Below are 17,286 nucleotides of genomic sequence, written 5' to 3' on the forward strand. Positions count from 1 at the left end.
ATTGCTAGAAATAAATTGATATTCGTTTAGCATATTTCATGCATCTCTAATCTTAATACGATTTATTATTTTTATTTTTGTAAAGAAATTTGGGAGACAAAAATAGATAAATTATCTTTTTATCCTCACCTTTATTTTTTACTTTTATCTTTAAATCTCTTACCTATTTTATCTTCTACTTTTTTTTTTAATTTCTTATCTCTTAATCTTTTATTTTTATTCTTATTATCTCTTACTTTCTTTAATTTTTATATTTAAATTTATTATTTTTTTACTTATAAGTTGTGTTTGTATCATCCAAGTACAAATAAAATGTTTGTGTATTCAACACTCATACATCTAAATAGTTTACTAATTGAGACAAGTTGATGTAATTGTTAAATAGTTAACTTGGTAAAGAGTTAACAAGCGACATGGGCGAAATTTTGGGTCTTGAGGTGGCGGAGGGCCTGGGGAACTACATTCCAACTCCTATCCATTTGATGGAGGCCAAGAAGGAATATGAAGTGGACCATCTGACCACACCCACCGGGACCAGTTTCTCTCAGTTACTATTCGGAGATCACGACGACGATTACGATGAATGTGCATTGGGACTAGCTGTGGACCAGTCTTACACCCGTTCACCTTTTTTCTCAATTCACAAGGCACCCCAACTGCTTTGTTTTGCCAACCATCAATACCAAGGTGACGTTTTGCTTCCTGAAACCAACGTAACCCCTCAAAATCTGTCATCACTTCTAGTGACCCCTCTTCTGCTAGCACTTCCTCCTGCAACCACACCAACACCGCCTTCAATTCCTTACCTAAGTCTAATGTCAGTCATAGTGTGAATATATATCTTCTTTTTTTTTTTCTTTTTCAGCAATTGGAGAATGATCTTGGTGGTGGTGTTAATATTTTTCTTTTCTTTTCTTCTCTTTTTGGCTCTTTCTGGTTGAAGAGTTTGTAGAAAAAGAGAAATGGGACGGGGCAAGAAGCAATGATCAAGGTTGGTGTTGGAAGCTAGAGACAAACTAAGAAGAACAAAGCAGAGAACCCCACCTCACCTGAACATGCAAAGGTGTGGAAAATCAACTATGGATTGTTTGCATGTCATTTTCTTTTTGCTGCCTTCACTTTGAATTAAACACTCTCAGAGTCACACACAACACCTGTCATTTTCTAATAAATAAACGTGCTATGATTTTGTAAGTGATATACATGTTATATATTATTGTGCTATATCATCATAGTTTCATGTAGTTTGACTTATATTATTCTGAATAGTAAAGGAAGGAAAAGCTCGGGGAACGAATTGCAGCGTTACAACAGCTTGTTTCTCCCTTTGGCATGGTGAATGAGATGCAAATTTCTTAGAACTGGAAGTTTGTGAATTTGTGTGATCAATGAATATTCAAAAATGGGTGGTTGAATTGAGATTTTGAATGTTGAAATTGCATGTGCAGACAGATACAACATCAGTGCTTCACGAGGCCATCGGTTATATAAGATTTCTTCATGACCAAGTTCCGGTCCTATGCTCTCCTTACTTGGAAAGTTCTCCTTCCTCGTACCATCAAAATCAGCATGTGAGTCCAATCCCATCTTTCATCAAAATCAGCATGTGATTTTTTTCCAGCTTGTCTTTTGCAAGATTAAAAAGACACAATTTAAGATGCTAAAATAAAAGAAATTATTTGTTTCTATAGGATCCTTCCAGTAACACATGGAGATGAGTAGGCATTGAAGTATGGGGCAGAACTACAAAAGTATAGAGTAGCTAACTATTTAAGGTACTATATCTACGATCTATTTTATTTTGGATCTGGTTGTGCATCTGACTTTTGTTTTTCTGAGTGAATTATAGAGTAGTTATACCCAGAGGTTGTTATCTATATTTATTTCAATTATATTTTATAAATAGTAATTTCTGACCTCATTCTGATAGAAGGAATCAAATTATCAGCTGTAGTAGAAAACTTAATATGTTGAAAATCATCAATAAATTTACACAAACAATTAAGATGAACCAGCCTCTAGCACTTATTATCATGTGTATTAGCCTGGTTCTTTCTTGCTATTTAATAAAAGTATTTAATAGAAATTTCATACTTGTCATAAAGTTTTATTCTTAATAATTTTCTATGTGATTATTCTTTATACTGGTCCTTTTTTATGAAAATTTCTTCATACCAGTACTTTTTTACGAAAATTTTTATTCTTCATACTTTAACAATGAAACTTAATAATTTGAATTTTTATTTTATTCAATAATTTAATTAACTGTTATGAAAATCATGAATAACTATTTATGCTTGAGAACATTATGTAACTAAATCCCATTTTTTGAGTTAGAGTTTGGTTATATGACATTTTAAGATGATTTTTGGAAAAATTATTTTAGAATTCTTAATTTTTTTATTTTTTATTTAAAAAAAAGTTATTTTAAGATGATTATTCATCTAAAAATCGTCTCAGGATGATAACTTTTTTAAGATGGTTCAAAAATCGTCCTTAAATGTATAAAAAAAATTAAAGTTCTTTTTTAGTAATGTATATATAGTAAAATTATTGATTTTTTAATAATTATTTTAAAAGTTAGATGTAAAGTAATTTTTAATTGATTGACAATAAGAAAACTCTTACGTTAATAGTGTATGGATATTAGTTTCAAATGAAAAATAGTATCTGGTAAAGAATTTAAAATTTTAATTTAACCTAAATTCCATTTATGTATAATTATGTTATCCACATATTATACGAATAAATTAAACATTTTCTGGGACACAGGTTGTTTTTGTCTTTCTGACTTAATTGTACAGTTTATTTCATTTTAACCTGGTTGTTGTACATCGTCCCGATACACATGGCTTTGAATTTGATAATGTTTGTCAGTGTCGATCTTCGGAGAAGGTGGGTTGGGTCCAAGATCTGTGGATCATAAAGACAACAACGCCCCTCAATTATTTGAAATCGGTGAATGTTGTATACCAACTCTACATGGTCTAATGGATGCCCTCGTGGGGATTCAGAAGTGTTAATCCAATCTGTGAATGAAAAATCAAAAGGGGATCCATGCATCAGATCCTATCCAAGGCAAACCCATGTGAGTGTAACTTATTTTTAATTTCAATGTGCCCTTCACCTTGTCTACATATTTCTGGTCATTCTTTATTTTATTTTCCCTTTTTGTTTCTCCTTTAGCGGTCGGCATTAATGATTCTAAAATTTTATACAATGAGTAAATTGGGTATCAAGATAATGACACTGGTTTAGGGGCAGTTTTGAGAATAATTGCTTTTATGTACTAGTATTAGGAAGCAATTAGCATGGTTGCATGTGGCATATGTAGTTTAGTGCAGCCTGTGGATCGCATCTATCGGATTTGGACTGAAATTATATATTGACTAATGGAACTTAGTTGCAACTTCAGATGCTAGACTTTTTGTTTACATTTAGCTATACCGAATTTGAATTCGTTAAAGCTATAAGTGTATGAAAAAGGAAATTTGCACCAATTCGCAACAATAAACATAAATTCTCAGTGTACGGTCCAACAAAAAACAGATTCTTTAGCCGACAATGTCAAATGGTGAGTAGATTGTCCCCAGAGGATGTACTCAAATTTCTTCGGTCCTTTTTTATTTTCATGATCGTTGCTTTTTACCCATAGAAAAATTTGTTAGTTTTTGTTTCGATATAGATTTTATCTAAGATTTGGATCTGCCTATCCAAAACATAAAACTATAATCTGTCTCTAATTATAGTAAATTTCAAACATATTTTATCTCGTTAAAGATAAGATATATTTCTGTTAAATTATAATTAGATATTATTAATATAGTTATGATATGAATTTTTTTTTATAATCATGGATAAAAGATAGAATCGGATCTTAGTCATTATAGTTGGATCTGGGATTGATTGATTGGGTTCGATCCGATGGAGACTGAAAAATATAGTTTCTTTTTTATAAATAAATGAAAGACACCACCACCACATGTATATCTCGAATGTTTAATATAATTTTAAAATTTAAAATTACTTACTAAAATGAAACAATTTCGTACTAATTAATGATATAGGTGATTTTTAAATTCATAACTTCTATAATATATATCTCTCTAACTTCCAAACAAAATAAATAAAACTGGAGCCATTATTTTTATTTTATTTTATAATAATAGGTGTACCGTGTAGTGGGAACTGGATGACTGGGTTTTCCTAAATCATCAGCTATTGCACTGCACTGTTATTACTTCTTATGGGCTAACTTTGGGCATGCATATGCAAATTCCCTAGGGTTTTGATTTTGTTTGGATCGAAAGTGATTCTCTAGTAACGTACTTCTAGCCTAGGAAAGGGGGGAATAAACCAGCTAATTCAGAATCCTCCTCATGGTTGCAATTGCACATCCTTTGTTTGACACCATCTCTCAGTCTAGTTGTCTAGTGACCTTGGGCCTCCATTAAAGAAAATAAATAAAGTAATCATGATTTCCCATTAGCCTCTTAATTAAACTTATGCACCGATTAAGCCCGTGTAAAGTGCATATCATATTTGAAGAAATGTGTTATTTGTGTGCTAATTATATTCTAGAAAGAAAATAAAATAGATGACACGTATTACTAAATTTCAAGACGTGAAAACAGAGGAGAAGGGGAATTAGATTCTTGGGAATTAAACTCCCGTAGCATCAACTTGCAGAGACGTGATCAGACCAGGAGGAGGTTAATAGAGAACAACCATTTGACTCACTGATGAAGCTCCAAATTTATTTAGCATCGTGGACCGTGACACACTTCATGTGGAATACAGTACACAACATTCTAGTGACCGAGGTTGTGAAATCTATTTTCTCTTGTTAAATCAGGTAAAGTTATTTGAAAAATAAATTTTCTGTCGTAATATAGTATTAATTTAGAGAGATTAAAATACTAGTTCTTACACTTCATATTTTATCCAACATTTATAGAGATTTAAATTGAGTTTATTAAACATCAAAAGTCAATTATCACAAATATTAATTATTTTGTTTTTTTTTTCTTTTTGTTCAACCTCAGCTACATTGTTGATCCAAACCTTTTTTACTTTCAAAACAGTTGTGAAAGTAGAAAGGAGATTCAAATTGTGCGAAGAATTTGGTGGTTTGAGTAGTTTGATGAGTGGCGTTGGTCATGACCGATGCTAATATGTGTGACTTTGGGTGAACACTAACATTATCAGTTTTGTTAAACACTTATGTATAAAGTCGACCCTTTTTTTTTATTCATGCTTTGATGTTAGCAGTGATTTTGTGGTCAATGCTAAGTTCCATTATAATGTCGAACTAGTGGTCAATGCAAAGTTGATGCTAATATATGTTGCCTTTCATGTTTTAGTGTTGATTTTATATGTTGTTGTGGAATTTAGGCAAAAAAATAATATACGATAATATCACACGACATCTGCCTACGCGCGGCAAAATCTTCTTTCATAATAGGTAATAAATAAGAAAAAATATGTCTTTAATTTCTAAAATTTCTATTACACTTATTTAGTCATCAACTTTTGAAAATATATGAATTTAATATTTTCTCATGTTTAAACTTAAACTTAACATTTAGTGATGGTTTTTACTGCTATGAAGTTGGAGGACAACTAAATTCACATATTTTTTAAATTAAAAGACTAAATTCATCCATTTAAAAGTGCATGACCAAAATCTAATTTAATTAACATCACATAGACAAAAACATATTTTTCTTGTAATAAATAATAGATAACAGATAATAAATAATAGATAGAAGATAATAAATCATAATAGGTAATAAATAATCCCTCTATATATAAATTAGAATAATTGTTTATCTCTCCAAGTTTGGGCTCACATTCGTGATTTGGCTCCTTTTCGCAATCGTTTTATTTCTTTACAACGCATTACTGACTCTTTAATTAGGGGCAGATCCACATCAGGTGTTCAAGAAAATTACGTTGTTTGGCTATAGCAATTACAGTCTACTGCATTTGGCTGTCTAGGAACAAGCTGATTTTTGAAGATTATCAATTTTCTGTCATAAAGGTTATTAGTAAAATTAAGTTTCTTATGTATAGACAAGCGCACCTATTGCATTTGTTTTAGCATCTTGATATATGTCTTCTTGTATTAGGAAGACTTTTGATTTTCTTTAACTGCGGGGTATGCCCCATTTATTATTGTATCATTTTGGGGATATAATTTACATTTTTTCACAGAATAATTGTTTGAACGAAAACATTTTTAGCGGTCATTCTTTAACGAGAGATTGAGTTTAAAAGTTTTTCTTCAACGGAATTGTTTTTAGGGGAAAAAAATTGGAAAGATTTTAGAGAATTTTTGCAACCTCTATCTATATCAATTTATCATTTTTATTATCTTTATTTATATCTTAAATTTCAATATTTTTAAAATATTATCAATAATTAAAAATAGCATTGTATTACATTAAAAAAATATTTATTATATATGATTTATAGCTTAAAAACATTCATTTAAGACACGTTTCAATTATAATATAATAATATTCAATTAATAGACATGTATTATTGATGTAAAAAGTTTTTATACTGTCTAATCAATTATATTTGGTACAACTCGGTGATATATTTATAAAAATCAATGAATTTATTACAGATAATAATTTATGATTAAACGATAAGATAAAAAATCTTTATGTTGTAAATCCATATATTCTTTAAGATTCTATATATCACATTTGTTGTTATCTAAATTTTAAAGCGCCGTGTGATGCACGACATGTCCTTTTAGGATTTCAGTGATTTCACTCTCTTTTCAATTTTCATGTACAATATAGTAAGATAGATGAGGTTATTAGTGTCGCTCCTTTTTGTGCCTTAATTTTGATATTATGATGTTTCGGAGTGATAAACGTTCCGGGAAGAAACACACGAGGGATACAAGTAACTAGAGGAAAAAGACTGAAATTTAAATGCTAAAGTAGAGTTATCGTTAGTAAGTAATTTGGTAACTTTACTTATAAATTCCATAAACCATGACATGCAAAAACTCTTGCTGCAGCTTGAAAATTTCTAGATTTTAAAACTTGATCTTCATCTATATATTGATATCATCTTCTTCTAGAGTAGACGTATGAATGTCATATCCCTTCTTCTGGGATTGGAACATTTACCGTATAACATCGGATTCATCACCTTTTCTAAAAATCTGTGAGTGGCGATCCATTTTCATCAGGGTAAACCTGTAAATCCTCATCATTCAAACAAACACAATACACTTATGTGAGGAAATTGAATGAACAAAAAATGCTAAGCTAATTCAAATCAATAACAGTGAAAAATAGATATTAGGAACACACATTAATGTAAGTGTTACATTTTTATTCAATGTACTTCCTCATAATATAATTTTCAATAAATTTAACCAATAGTATGTTAGAAAAAGTGTGTTATAGCACTCCTCTTAAATTGTTGTTACCTGGCAATTTCTTTCTTCACCAAAGCTGACAGTTCTGACCTTCAACTCCCCTCTATTAGTAGTTAACTCATCTAATATTTCCGCATTGCCTATTTCCTTTGATCCAACTAGGGGTGATTCCACTTCCTGTTAAAAAGTAAATAAGCTCTTTCATATCCCATATTGGACTAATTGGAGTGTAATAGAGAATTAAGATGAAATTAAGCATGGCATCATACCCTGAAAGATTTATTGAAACTTAGTGCTGGAGCACCAACTATTTCTTCATATTCAGCCGCGTCAAGTTCCCTAAGATGGTGAGGCTTGAACAGCTTGGGGAGTATATGCTGCCTCAATGTGATCAGCAAAAAGAAAGGCAAGGGGAACAGTATTCCAGCTATGGGAATCCATGTCACTCCAAAACAAACCAAGAAATATACACATTGGAAGAGTGTGAAGAAGACTATGTATTTGTAAGGTACCGACTCAACAAAGGAAGCATGATCCCCTTCTAGCAACCTGCCAAAAATATATATTTGGGTGTTAGAAAGAGAATTAATTGAATGAAACTATTGACAGCGGAAGTTTCATGCTTTTGTGAAAATGATGAAACAATAGTAACTTTCACTTACTTGTACCACCTACTAGGTGTTACAAAAAGAAGTAGGATCCTTTCCCAGAATTGATTTCCTGGAAGACTATCAATGGCCATGTAAGCAAAATATCCCCAGAGAACTGAAGTTGGTATCTTTTTTATGGCAGGCATAGCAAACACTGATGCTCCAACTAGGAGTGATTGTAAAAGATTGCTCACTCTCTGCTCCTTGACTCTGACAGGCAAATATGCATCAATGTGTTTCTCAGGATCAAAGGTACTCTTATTGTTGAGCCCTTTGTCTTCACCGTTTAGGACAACCTCTTTCAAATCCTCTAACTCTTTGACCACTAAATGATTCTGCAAACAATCATAGCCAAAAGAAACTTAGCTATGTGTCAATTGGATTAATTGGTGGCAGGGCCAAGAGGATTAAAGGCTTATACTTACATCTGGACAGCTATCCATTTCTATAAACACTGCTTGCATCTTCCCATATATTTCAGACTTGCTAGCTTTCTGCCTTATGCTTTCCTTGGCACTTTTAACCATCTTTCTTCGGATCAACTGTCATTGAAAAATCACCATATCAAATGTCTAATTCAATCATGATAGTTACTTACTAACAAATACCAATACTCATTTATCCACCTGTTTCTTGAGAACAGCCAGGCTCTTGGTGTGCATGGGGGATTGAGGCAGAACTCCATTTGAAGGGGGTAAGCCAATTAATCCACAAAGCAATGTCTGAAATTTTTTATCCAAAGCAAATCATCAATTCCAATTGGATCACTAATGTAAATGACAATTAAACTACTCAGTATAAGAGAGAGACGTACCGTTAATCCTAGCAACAATATGTCATAGTGGTATGCAGAAGGTTTCCTGAGATTGAATTCCTTCTGCTGTGCCATCTGGGAAGCAACACTATGGTCAAAGAAGTAAAGCCCCGCTATCATTAAGGCGGGAATAAAAGCAGCAAAAATATATGCCAGAGAAACCTCCCCCATATCCTGCAGCAAATGTTATATACATATAAGTAATGTCCAAAACTACTAAAGTAAGAAGTGGTGGGACTATATGCAATATTATGGATTACTTTGATTACTGTCCAATGATGTAAAGATGTAGATTCCCAAGCAAGAGGAGAAGTGAGCCTTCTTGGAACTCCAGAAGGCACTTTACTTGGTACTATGAATGATAGAGCTGTCCACACGACCACCATGAAAGGCACTCCATAGTCTGCAATGAAACTTCTGAACCACCCTGTTCAATGTAAACAAACTATGTCAGATTCCCTACTCCAACCATGCTAATAATGGCTCAAATCAAATCACTTGAAGTGCACTTGAAAAACCTGTCCCATATAACCATGACCTTGCTCTTCTGCTTTTCAAAGAAGTATAGAGAAGGCCAAAGGTGAATATAATACCCAGCAATCCATTTGCATACAGCCAATGAAATTGGTACTTTTCCATTGTTGGGTCTCCTTCTTCAGGAACATTAAACTCAGTTACCATTCCCTGAACTTAAAAAAGCTTGCATCAAAGTCTTTTTCTTTTCCATGTGTTATGCCAAATCATGTTTCATTTGATAGTTGATACCTAAACTAATACTACTATATCACAAACTGACCTTGATAGCCTCTTGAATGAACAAGACTGTGATCAACATGCCGAAAATCTCACCCGCGATCCTTGTAAATCTATTGATGATATTGCCAGCATTGAATATTGCTAGAAGAAACAGCAAGAGAGCAGTCCATACACAAACCCTGGGATGTTAACAATATCAATTAGACATTGGTTACACAACACGACAAACTTGGGCTACACAGAATGTTTTTCTTACCATCCTGCCCAAGCTAAAAAGAGTTCTCGTCCCAAGGAATCCCTATTTTTGGCAAAGTTGTACAAGTAGGTGTACATAATGATAGTGGGTTCAGCAACTCCCACTATTAGGAGAGGCTGGCCACCCAAAATTGAGTGTATGATTCCACAAATAGCTGTAGAGGCAAGTGTTTCTACCGTGCTCAAGCTTCCATCTGTATACAAGCAACATACTGTTTATCCCATTGCCAAATTTTTCACATACAAAGAGAGTATCAAGTGAGAGAGAGGAACTAATCTCTAATCTTTCATTCTTACATTTTTAAGTTCAAATTAATTCTTCTCATGCTCACACATATGTAGGGAATGCGTGACAGGTGCAAAAAGTTTTTGTGCTGAATATATAACATCCACTCACACTTGTAGTATTTTAGGAAGCTGTAATTTCAACTTTCTTAAGAAATACGTAAGATTTTACCTTACTAAAACACCCCAAAACAAAAAGTAAGTGTACTTCAAAAAAATCTTTATGAGATGTATTAACATACAGTCACTCATTTTTTTTTAAAAGGAGCATTTTCACAAATTATAATTTCATTTTAAAGTACACTTCACGTGCAGCTTACTAAAATATTTCTTCTCAAAAGCAAGTTGATGTAGATGAACAAATTCTAAAAGAAGTACTTTAACAAGTTACTCCTTCTATAAAAGAAGTGTGTTACGTTGGCAAACATCTTTTTATATACATACATATGGTATGACAGGCAGGATGAGGATAGAGAAGAAGATGAAAAACCTGTGTCTCTACTTAGCTGCTCGCCAAAGGCAATAACAGGAAGAGCAGAAGCAAAGAAAATATAGGTAGTTGGGGCCAATATCCTATCAATAAAAAGTGAGTCTTTATTAGAGAGTAATACTAATTTTTATTTTTTTTTAAAAAGTTGGCTCAATAATCTGATAAGGAACTTACCCAGTTCCTGAATAGAGACCAGAAGTCCAATCATCTTTATAGTACACAGCTCTTCCTCGAAGATCATTTATAACACCCTTCAAAGGTGTTTTTAAGCTTTCCATATCTGCACCCACACTCTAATGAGTCATTATAAATTAAAGTTCTTCATATCCCAAAACATAGAAAATGTGAAAGTGAAAAACATAACAGGAACCTAGAAAACACGAACATATATACATGCTATTATGTTTCTTTGATTCTTTCTATTGGTTTTGGCTTTGGTTTCTTTTCACCAACCAATTTGACTGGAAACAGAGCACGTGAAATAATAATGGAACAGTCAAAAGAAATGAAAAAAGAAGAGAAAAAGACTGAAACGTATGACTTCATTCTCACGTTCAATTTCAAGTTTGTTGTTGGTTACTCAAATATTCTGTGTGTTCAACAAACAAAAACAAAACATAACCGAAAGAGAAATAACACACAAACATGAAACGATATTCATAATGAAAACAAGAAGAAAAAAATGAAACAAGAAATCAAAATTCTTGTGACACAAAAGTAGCCAAACCTCATCACGTTTACACGTACGTACATGCAATGAACAGGTCTAAAACGTTTGAACAACAAAAGGGTATCGTATCATATCATGCAGATTAAAAAAAATGAATACACATATATATGATGTATGTTTGAACCTTAATGCAGAATTGATTATAATGAAAAGAAGAAGAAAGGTGATAGTGTACGCAGCGGAGATGTTGATGTGGATACGAGGAGAGGACTAAATCAAAATGAGTATTTGAATTGGCTTTGGCTTTGGTGCTTCTTTCTTAGTACTTATGCAGTGTATTGATTTCAAACTATGGGAAGCCAAAGTCCACGTCTTCAAAGAGAGAATCCTAACTGGTCCCCACTGTCAGAAATTATGAAATGATATTAGAGTGAAAAAATAAAATAAAATAAAATTTTAAAAACCATGGAAAGGTGAAGGTCATTTTTGCCATCATATTAATAAAAGGAATTAATTAAGAACTACTATTACGTGTTTGGTCTAGGATAATAGAGTCCTGGATCAAAGGTTTAAATTTTTGTTAAGAGATGTGTTCACTTTGACTATGTCTCCCTCTTAAAGAGTTATAAACTAAAGAAGGAATTAATAAATATTTTCATTAAGGCTTCATGCTTTGGTGTGAACAGTTGTTTGATACTATTGGGCTGGTTTTCTATCCTAGCCAACAACCAAATCCAATTAATGAAATTATTCACTCTTAACTTGTTATTATTTCACTAAAGTTACCAATTATTCTGAATTTAATAGTATTTCTAAGAATTTAAATAAAATTATTGAAAGTATATAAAAAAAATATTATTATTTATGATAACTTTGTGAATCTGTGATATTTTTTATTGGTTGATAATATGAAAAAATTATATTGATAATATGCAAAACAATTAAAATTTATTTTTAAATTTGCATAAATTTTTTTTAAAAAAATTATAATATATATATATATATATAAATAATTTTTGGATAAATTTAATATATATATATATATATATATATATATATATATATAAACTTATAAGTAAAATATTTAAAATCATAATAATATGTACAGCTAATTATAAAAAAAATATTTAAGATTGATGGTGGAGTATTATTTTATTGTTTTTTATTTCTCTCAATTATATTTTGCTGACTTTCATATTTTTATCATTTTATTTTTTAAATTTTTTAAACGAAGTTTTGTTTTTCTAAGCTTCTGAACAAAAATCAATTAATGGTTATCAATTTTATTGATTAAAAAATAATATTTTTATCACACATAATAGTTTTTCATTATTTCTCTCAAATCCTGTAAAAAAAAATATTTCTCTCAATTAATGCCGTATTATTTCTATTGTTTCTTATTTCACTCATTTAGACTTTGTTGGCTTTTCATATTTTATCATTTTTATTTTTTTAATAATTAACTCGAAGTTTTTTCCTATGCTTATAAACACAAAGCAATTAATGGTGTATTATTTATATTAATTAAAAATATTATTTTACTTAACATATTAGTTTTTATTATTTCCCTCAATAAATGGTGTATTATTTTATTGTTTCTTATTTTTCTCATTTATAATTTGCTGAATTTTCCTATTTTTAATTTCATTTTTTTATTATTTATACGGAGTTTATTCTAAGCTTCTGAACAAAAAAATTAACGGTGTATTAATTTTTATTAATTCAAAATAGTATTTTATCATATAAATATGATAGAGAAACTATTAATGTAACACATATTTAGGGTCATGACAACTGCAAGGTCATTTAGATGGTTCCAAATCATCTAATGCCTCAAAAAAATTTCATACATTTTCAAAATATATTTACTATTAATTTGAATTTGTATCTGATATATTACATATATTGCTATTTTTATTAATCAAATTGTAGTTTTAAAATTGTATTAATTGAACTAGTGAAAACTTTGAAAGATGAATCGAGAAGAATATTGTATTAATCTTAAAAAAATTTCAATTTTCACTAAGTATTATAATCTTATTATCTAGATTATTTTAAAAAAAAAAAAGATATTACAAGTAGTATAAACAAAAGAAATTCCTATGTCACTAAAAATAATAATTATTCCGAAAAGAAAGTATTGATAGTAAAAAGAAATTCCTAGGTCACTAAAATTATTAATTATTTTAAAATGTTATTGAAATACTTGTAATTATTGTTGTCGTTGGAAGTAATTTTTTAAAATTATAATTACTCAAATTTTATTTGATGTTAACTATGTTAAAAGATACATCAAATGTTTTTGTCGTTTTATATATTGATAGTAAAAGGATAGAAATACTTAATTTAATTATATAACTTATTAATATTTTTGTAATCGATAAAAGAAATTGATAGATTATATTAAATTAATCTTTAAATATAAATTTTGCCTAAGACCTTAAAATATTTAGACATGGCCTTGAACCTATTGAATATTATTATTAACTATTTTTAAAAATCTTACATTTCATATGATTGCAAAAATCTTTCATTTGGATTAGATTTGGTGAAAGGTTCACCAAATCGATAAACAGTGTTCAGTTTGCTTATAAATTGATCTATTATGTTCATTATCTTTAGAAAGAAGACTAAAATTAGTTCCATTAATTGTCGTGCTTTATGTTGGCTCAATAGGATCGACTTGGAGCCTCAGTATCCAGGATCAGCTACCAAACATACATACATGAAAACTTTCTCTTAATAATTTTTCATATAATAAACACATTGTTATACAAAACCTCGATTCCATTTCCTCTCTTTTCTCTGTAATATGATTTGACATAACATTTGTGTTTAAGGGCAGTACTGTGATTCTTTTGAGCATTTGAAAATATTAAAATTCCTTATGCGTTAGCAATGAGTCACAACAACCCAATCTCATAATAGGGTTTTGCATTTCTTCCACGTCTTACACAGTAAAAATGGGTACATTTCTGTTTGCTCACAAGTCACGATGGTTAAAAATTAACAAATCTATAATATGCATGTAAGTCTTTCTGATGCACACTAAGAAAGCCTGACTCGTTTTAATATTTTCAATTTGATTTGATTCCAAGAATTTTCAATTTCTCTCTTCCTTGAAGATTGGTTGGCACTGAGTAAGGTTTCTATTTTTCTTTCTTTAATATTTCTTTCCTTCATAAGTTTTTTGTTCTTCCTTTTTTAATCAACCGCGTGTAGTTCTATATATTAACGACACAAACTTTAAACTATAAGGTTGTGTCTTAATCAGGAATAAGGTGTATTTCCTCGTTTTCTTATATTATATCGGCTAAAATATGTTAGTAATTTCTGATAAAAAATTTCTTCAATTATGTTCCTTGATATTTTAAAAAAATTTGATTTATACGTCATCAGTTAAGTTTCTTAACTATTAATGTGTCTGTTAGCTTGACAAGTCAATTACTTCCATGTTAAATTAATGATGTGTTGAATGATATGAGCGCTAATAATTAATAAATTAAAAGATAAAAAATAGTTAAAAATAAAAAAATTGAAAATAAATTATTTCTCTCTTGGAGCCATCGATTCCTTCTTCTTTTTTGTTCTCTCAGCTCATCCTCCGTGAACCACAATATGGACGAGGGTGGCAGGGTTGGTAGTGAGTTTGTGGTTTCATTGTGGGAGGTGGGTGCTGCTGATTTGTTGGTTTTGTGTTTGTGGAGGACAAAGAGATAATGGCCAGCAAGAATGAAGGGATCAGTGGGACAAAGAAATATTTTCTTTTCTATTTTTATTATTTTTTAATTTATTAATTATTGACTGTGATATCATTCGATGTGGCATAATACACAGCAATTTACGTGTCAAATTAACAAATGCATCAATAGTTAACGAAACTTGGCTATCAAAAGGAACATAAACCAAATTTTTTGAAATTTCAAGGAACAAAAATGAAGAATTTTTTTGTTAAGAATCAAAAATCAAATTCTATTATATATGAAGAATCACAAATATATTTTAGCTTATTATATATATACACTTGAATTTATGAACTTTTATTCTGTATAACATGCATATTGATCAGGTATCTTTGGTGTCTTCCGCCTATCTTTTACTAATTTTCACCATACGAGTTGATAATGAACAGGAGAAAGAAAAAGATTCAATTGTTTTGCAAAAGGATAAGATCTCAAGTAAAAAAAAAAAAAAAAACTAAAATATTAAGTCTAAATGTACAATTAAACTTAATCAATACTAAATTTATTGAGTCGGCCTAACTTCATTTCAACTTTTAACCGAAAATAAATTATAATCACATGTCATCATATCATGTGATTGTGTCAACAAGATTCGTTAAATAATCTAGATATAATACATTATTCTAATGTATTTCTTATAAATATTTTTCTCTTCCTCTTTGTATATAATGTAATATATTGAATACTAAGTATTATAATAATAATTATATAATTTAATTATTTATTATGCAACATATATATATATATATAAAATAATTTTGACACATAAATTTAAATTATATTATTAATTAAAATATTAAAATTTAAATAAATAATATTCAAACAATTTTAGAAAAACCTATATAATTTGTCTACAATTTAAGAAAAATAACAAATAAAAATATAATTTTGTATAATTTAGTTAAAATTATAATTTTCAGTAAAAAAATATCAGAAGTTGTTTTTTTGGAAAGGTTATATGCAGATTTAATGAAATAGTAACTTTGTCGTTTGAAAATAATTTATATTATATCCTATTTTTGTTTGATTTGTTATTTGGTGTGTCAAATATTGGATGGAATCATTTGTGAAATTAACATTCAATATTTAATAAAAAAATATTAAGTAATATAACACTAGCATCTAATTATGTCAACACTTGTGTGCTAACATGATATTCCATTGCACTGTCACCTAGTCTTTTGGTTAAATATTAAATGATAATTTAACTAATTGAAAAAAAAAGTTAAAATATGTTTTGAGTTTTTATAATTTAATTAGTTTGAAATTCATTCTTAAAAAATGTTAGATATGTTTTTTGTCCTCATAAAATTTAAATGTGTTGTTTTTCGCCTAAAGCTAGACTTAGGTTAATCGAACCTACGTAACAATTTTTTCCAGTTTTTTTTTAAAAAAAAGGGGTATGTCTTTTTCACCTTCATCTTCTTCAATCTTTGACATTCTTTTTCATCTTCTCTCTCGTAAACATTCACCTTCCACCTTCAAATTGTGACCTAGCACAATTGTACAACATAATATAGAAAACAAAGTAATCCTTTATCGTGCACAATACAATATAGAAAAAGTTACAGGATCATGAAGAACACAAAAAGAGAACATGGAGAACATAAAAAAGCAGCAATTAAAACACTTACTAGCCAATTCTGACACCTCCAAAATTGTCTTCTAGGGTTGTCAGTGCTCCTTGAAGCCAGCAACAACATGGGTAGTTTGCACGGGTACTCGACATTCCCCGCAGATGAAGACACCGACGAACTTGGATTACCTTGTCGTCGATGAGCTCCAGATCTGCAATTGTATTGGATCACAGTTTGGAGGTAAACGGTGAAGGTTTATAAGGAAGAAGATAAAGAAAAACATCAAAGAGGTCGAAGAAGATGAGGTGAAGAAGACGATCATGCATCATGTAGATCCTTTTTTATACAACGTTAAAAAAAACAACACATTTAAACTTTGTGAAGATGAAACACGTGCTCACAAATTTGCAGAGCCAGATTCTTCAAACTTTTCTATATTTATAGAAAATGGAAATATATGTTAGCAAAAAAAAATGCACCATTAAATTAGTACGATCAAGTTCACAGAAACCAAATTGAAAAGATAGAGAAACCAAATGTGCAATTGAGTCTAATTTTTTTTAGACATAATGTGCATGTTTGGATTTAGCTCCAAAGTCACATTACAATACCAGCTAGCATGATTTTAAATAAAAGGTTTT

General features: G+C 30.0%; 1 protein-coding gene and 1 pseudogene across 3 annotated transcripts; one reads left to right on the forward strand and one right to left on the reverse strand.

The window, feature by feature from the left end:
- The first annotated feature begins 430 nt into the window (after positions 1-430).
- Positions 431-3,643, forward strand: LOC114386510 (annotated as a pseudogene).
- A 3,283-nt stretch (positions 3,644-6,926) lies between these two features.
- LOC114386942 (boron transporter 4-like) lies at positions 6,927-11,652 on the reverse strand. 3 transcript variants are annotated; one of them, XM_028347018.1, is made up of 14 exons: positions 11,561-11,652; positions 10,830-10,935; positions 10,656-10,738; positions 9,882-10,074; positions 9,666-9,804; positions 9,388-9,553; positions 9,130-9,296; positions 8,870-9,043; positions 8,682-8,777; positions 8,481-8,597; positions 8,068-8,390; positions 7,675-7,954; positions 7,457-7,582; positions 6,927-7,220 (listed from the first exon to the last, which is right to left on the reverse strand). In XM_028347018.1, exons 2-14 carry the CDS (start codon positions 10,931-10,933, stop codon positions 7,179-7,181), a joined length of 2,010 nt encoding a protein of 669 aa, XP_028202819.1. In that variant the 5' UTR covers positions 10,934-10,935; positions 11,561-11,652; the 3' UTR covers positions 6,927-7,178. The 3 variants fall into 3 exon arrangements, with proteins under 3 accessions (XP_028202819.1, XP_028202818.1, XP_028202820.1); XM_028347017.1 differs by having other exon boundaries at positions 11,510-11,639; XM_028347019.1 differs by lacking the exon at positions 11,561-11,652 and adding an exon at positions 11,383-11,480.
- Between the last annotated feature and the right edge of the window lie 5,634 nt (positions 11,653-17,286).

This window comes from Glycine soja, chromosome 15 (genome assembly GCF_004193775.1).
Source record: "Glycine soja cultivar W05 chromosome 15, ASM419377v2, whole genome shotgun sequence".
In the NCBI taxonomy this organism is placed as follows: Eukaryota; Viridiplantae; Streptophyta; class Magnoliopsida; order Fabales; family Fabaceae; genus Glycine; species Glycine soja.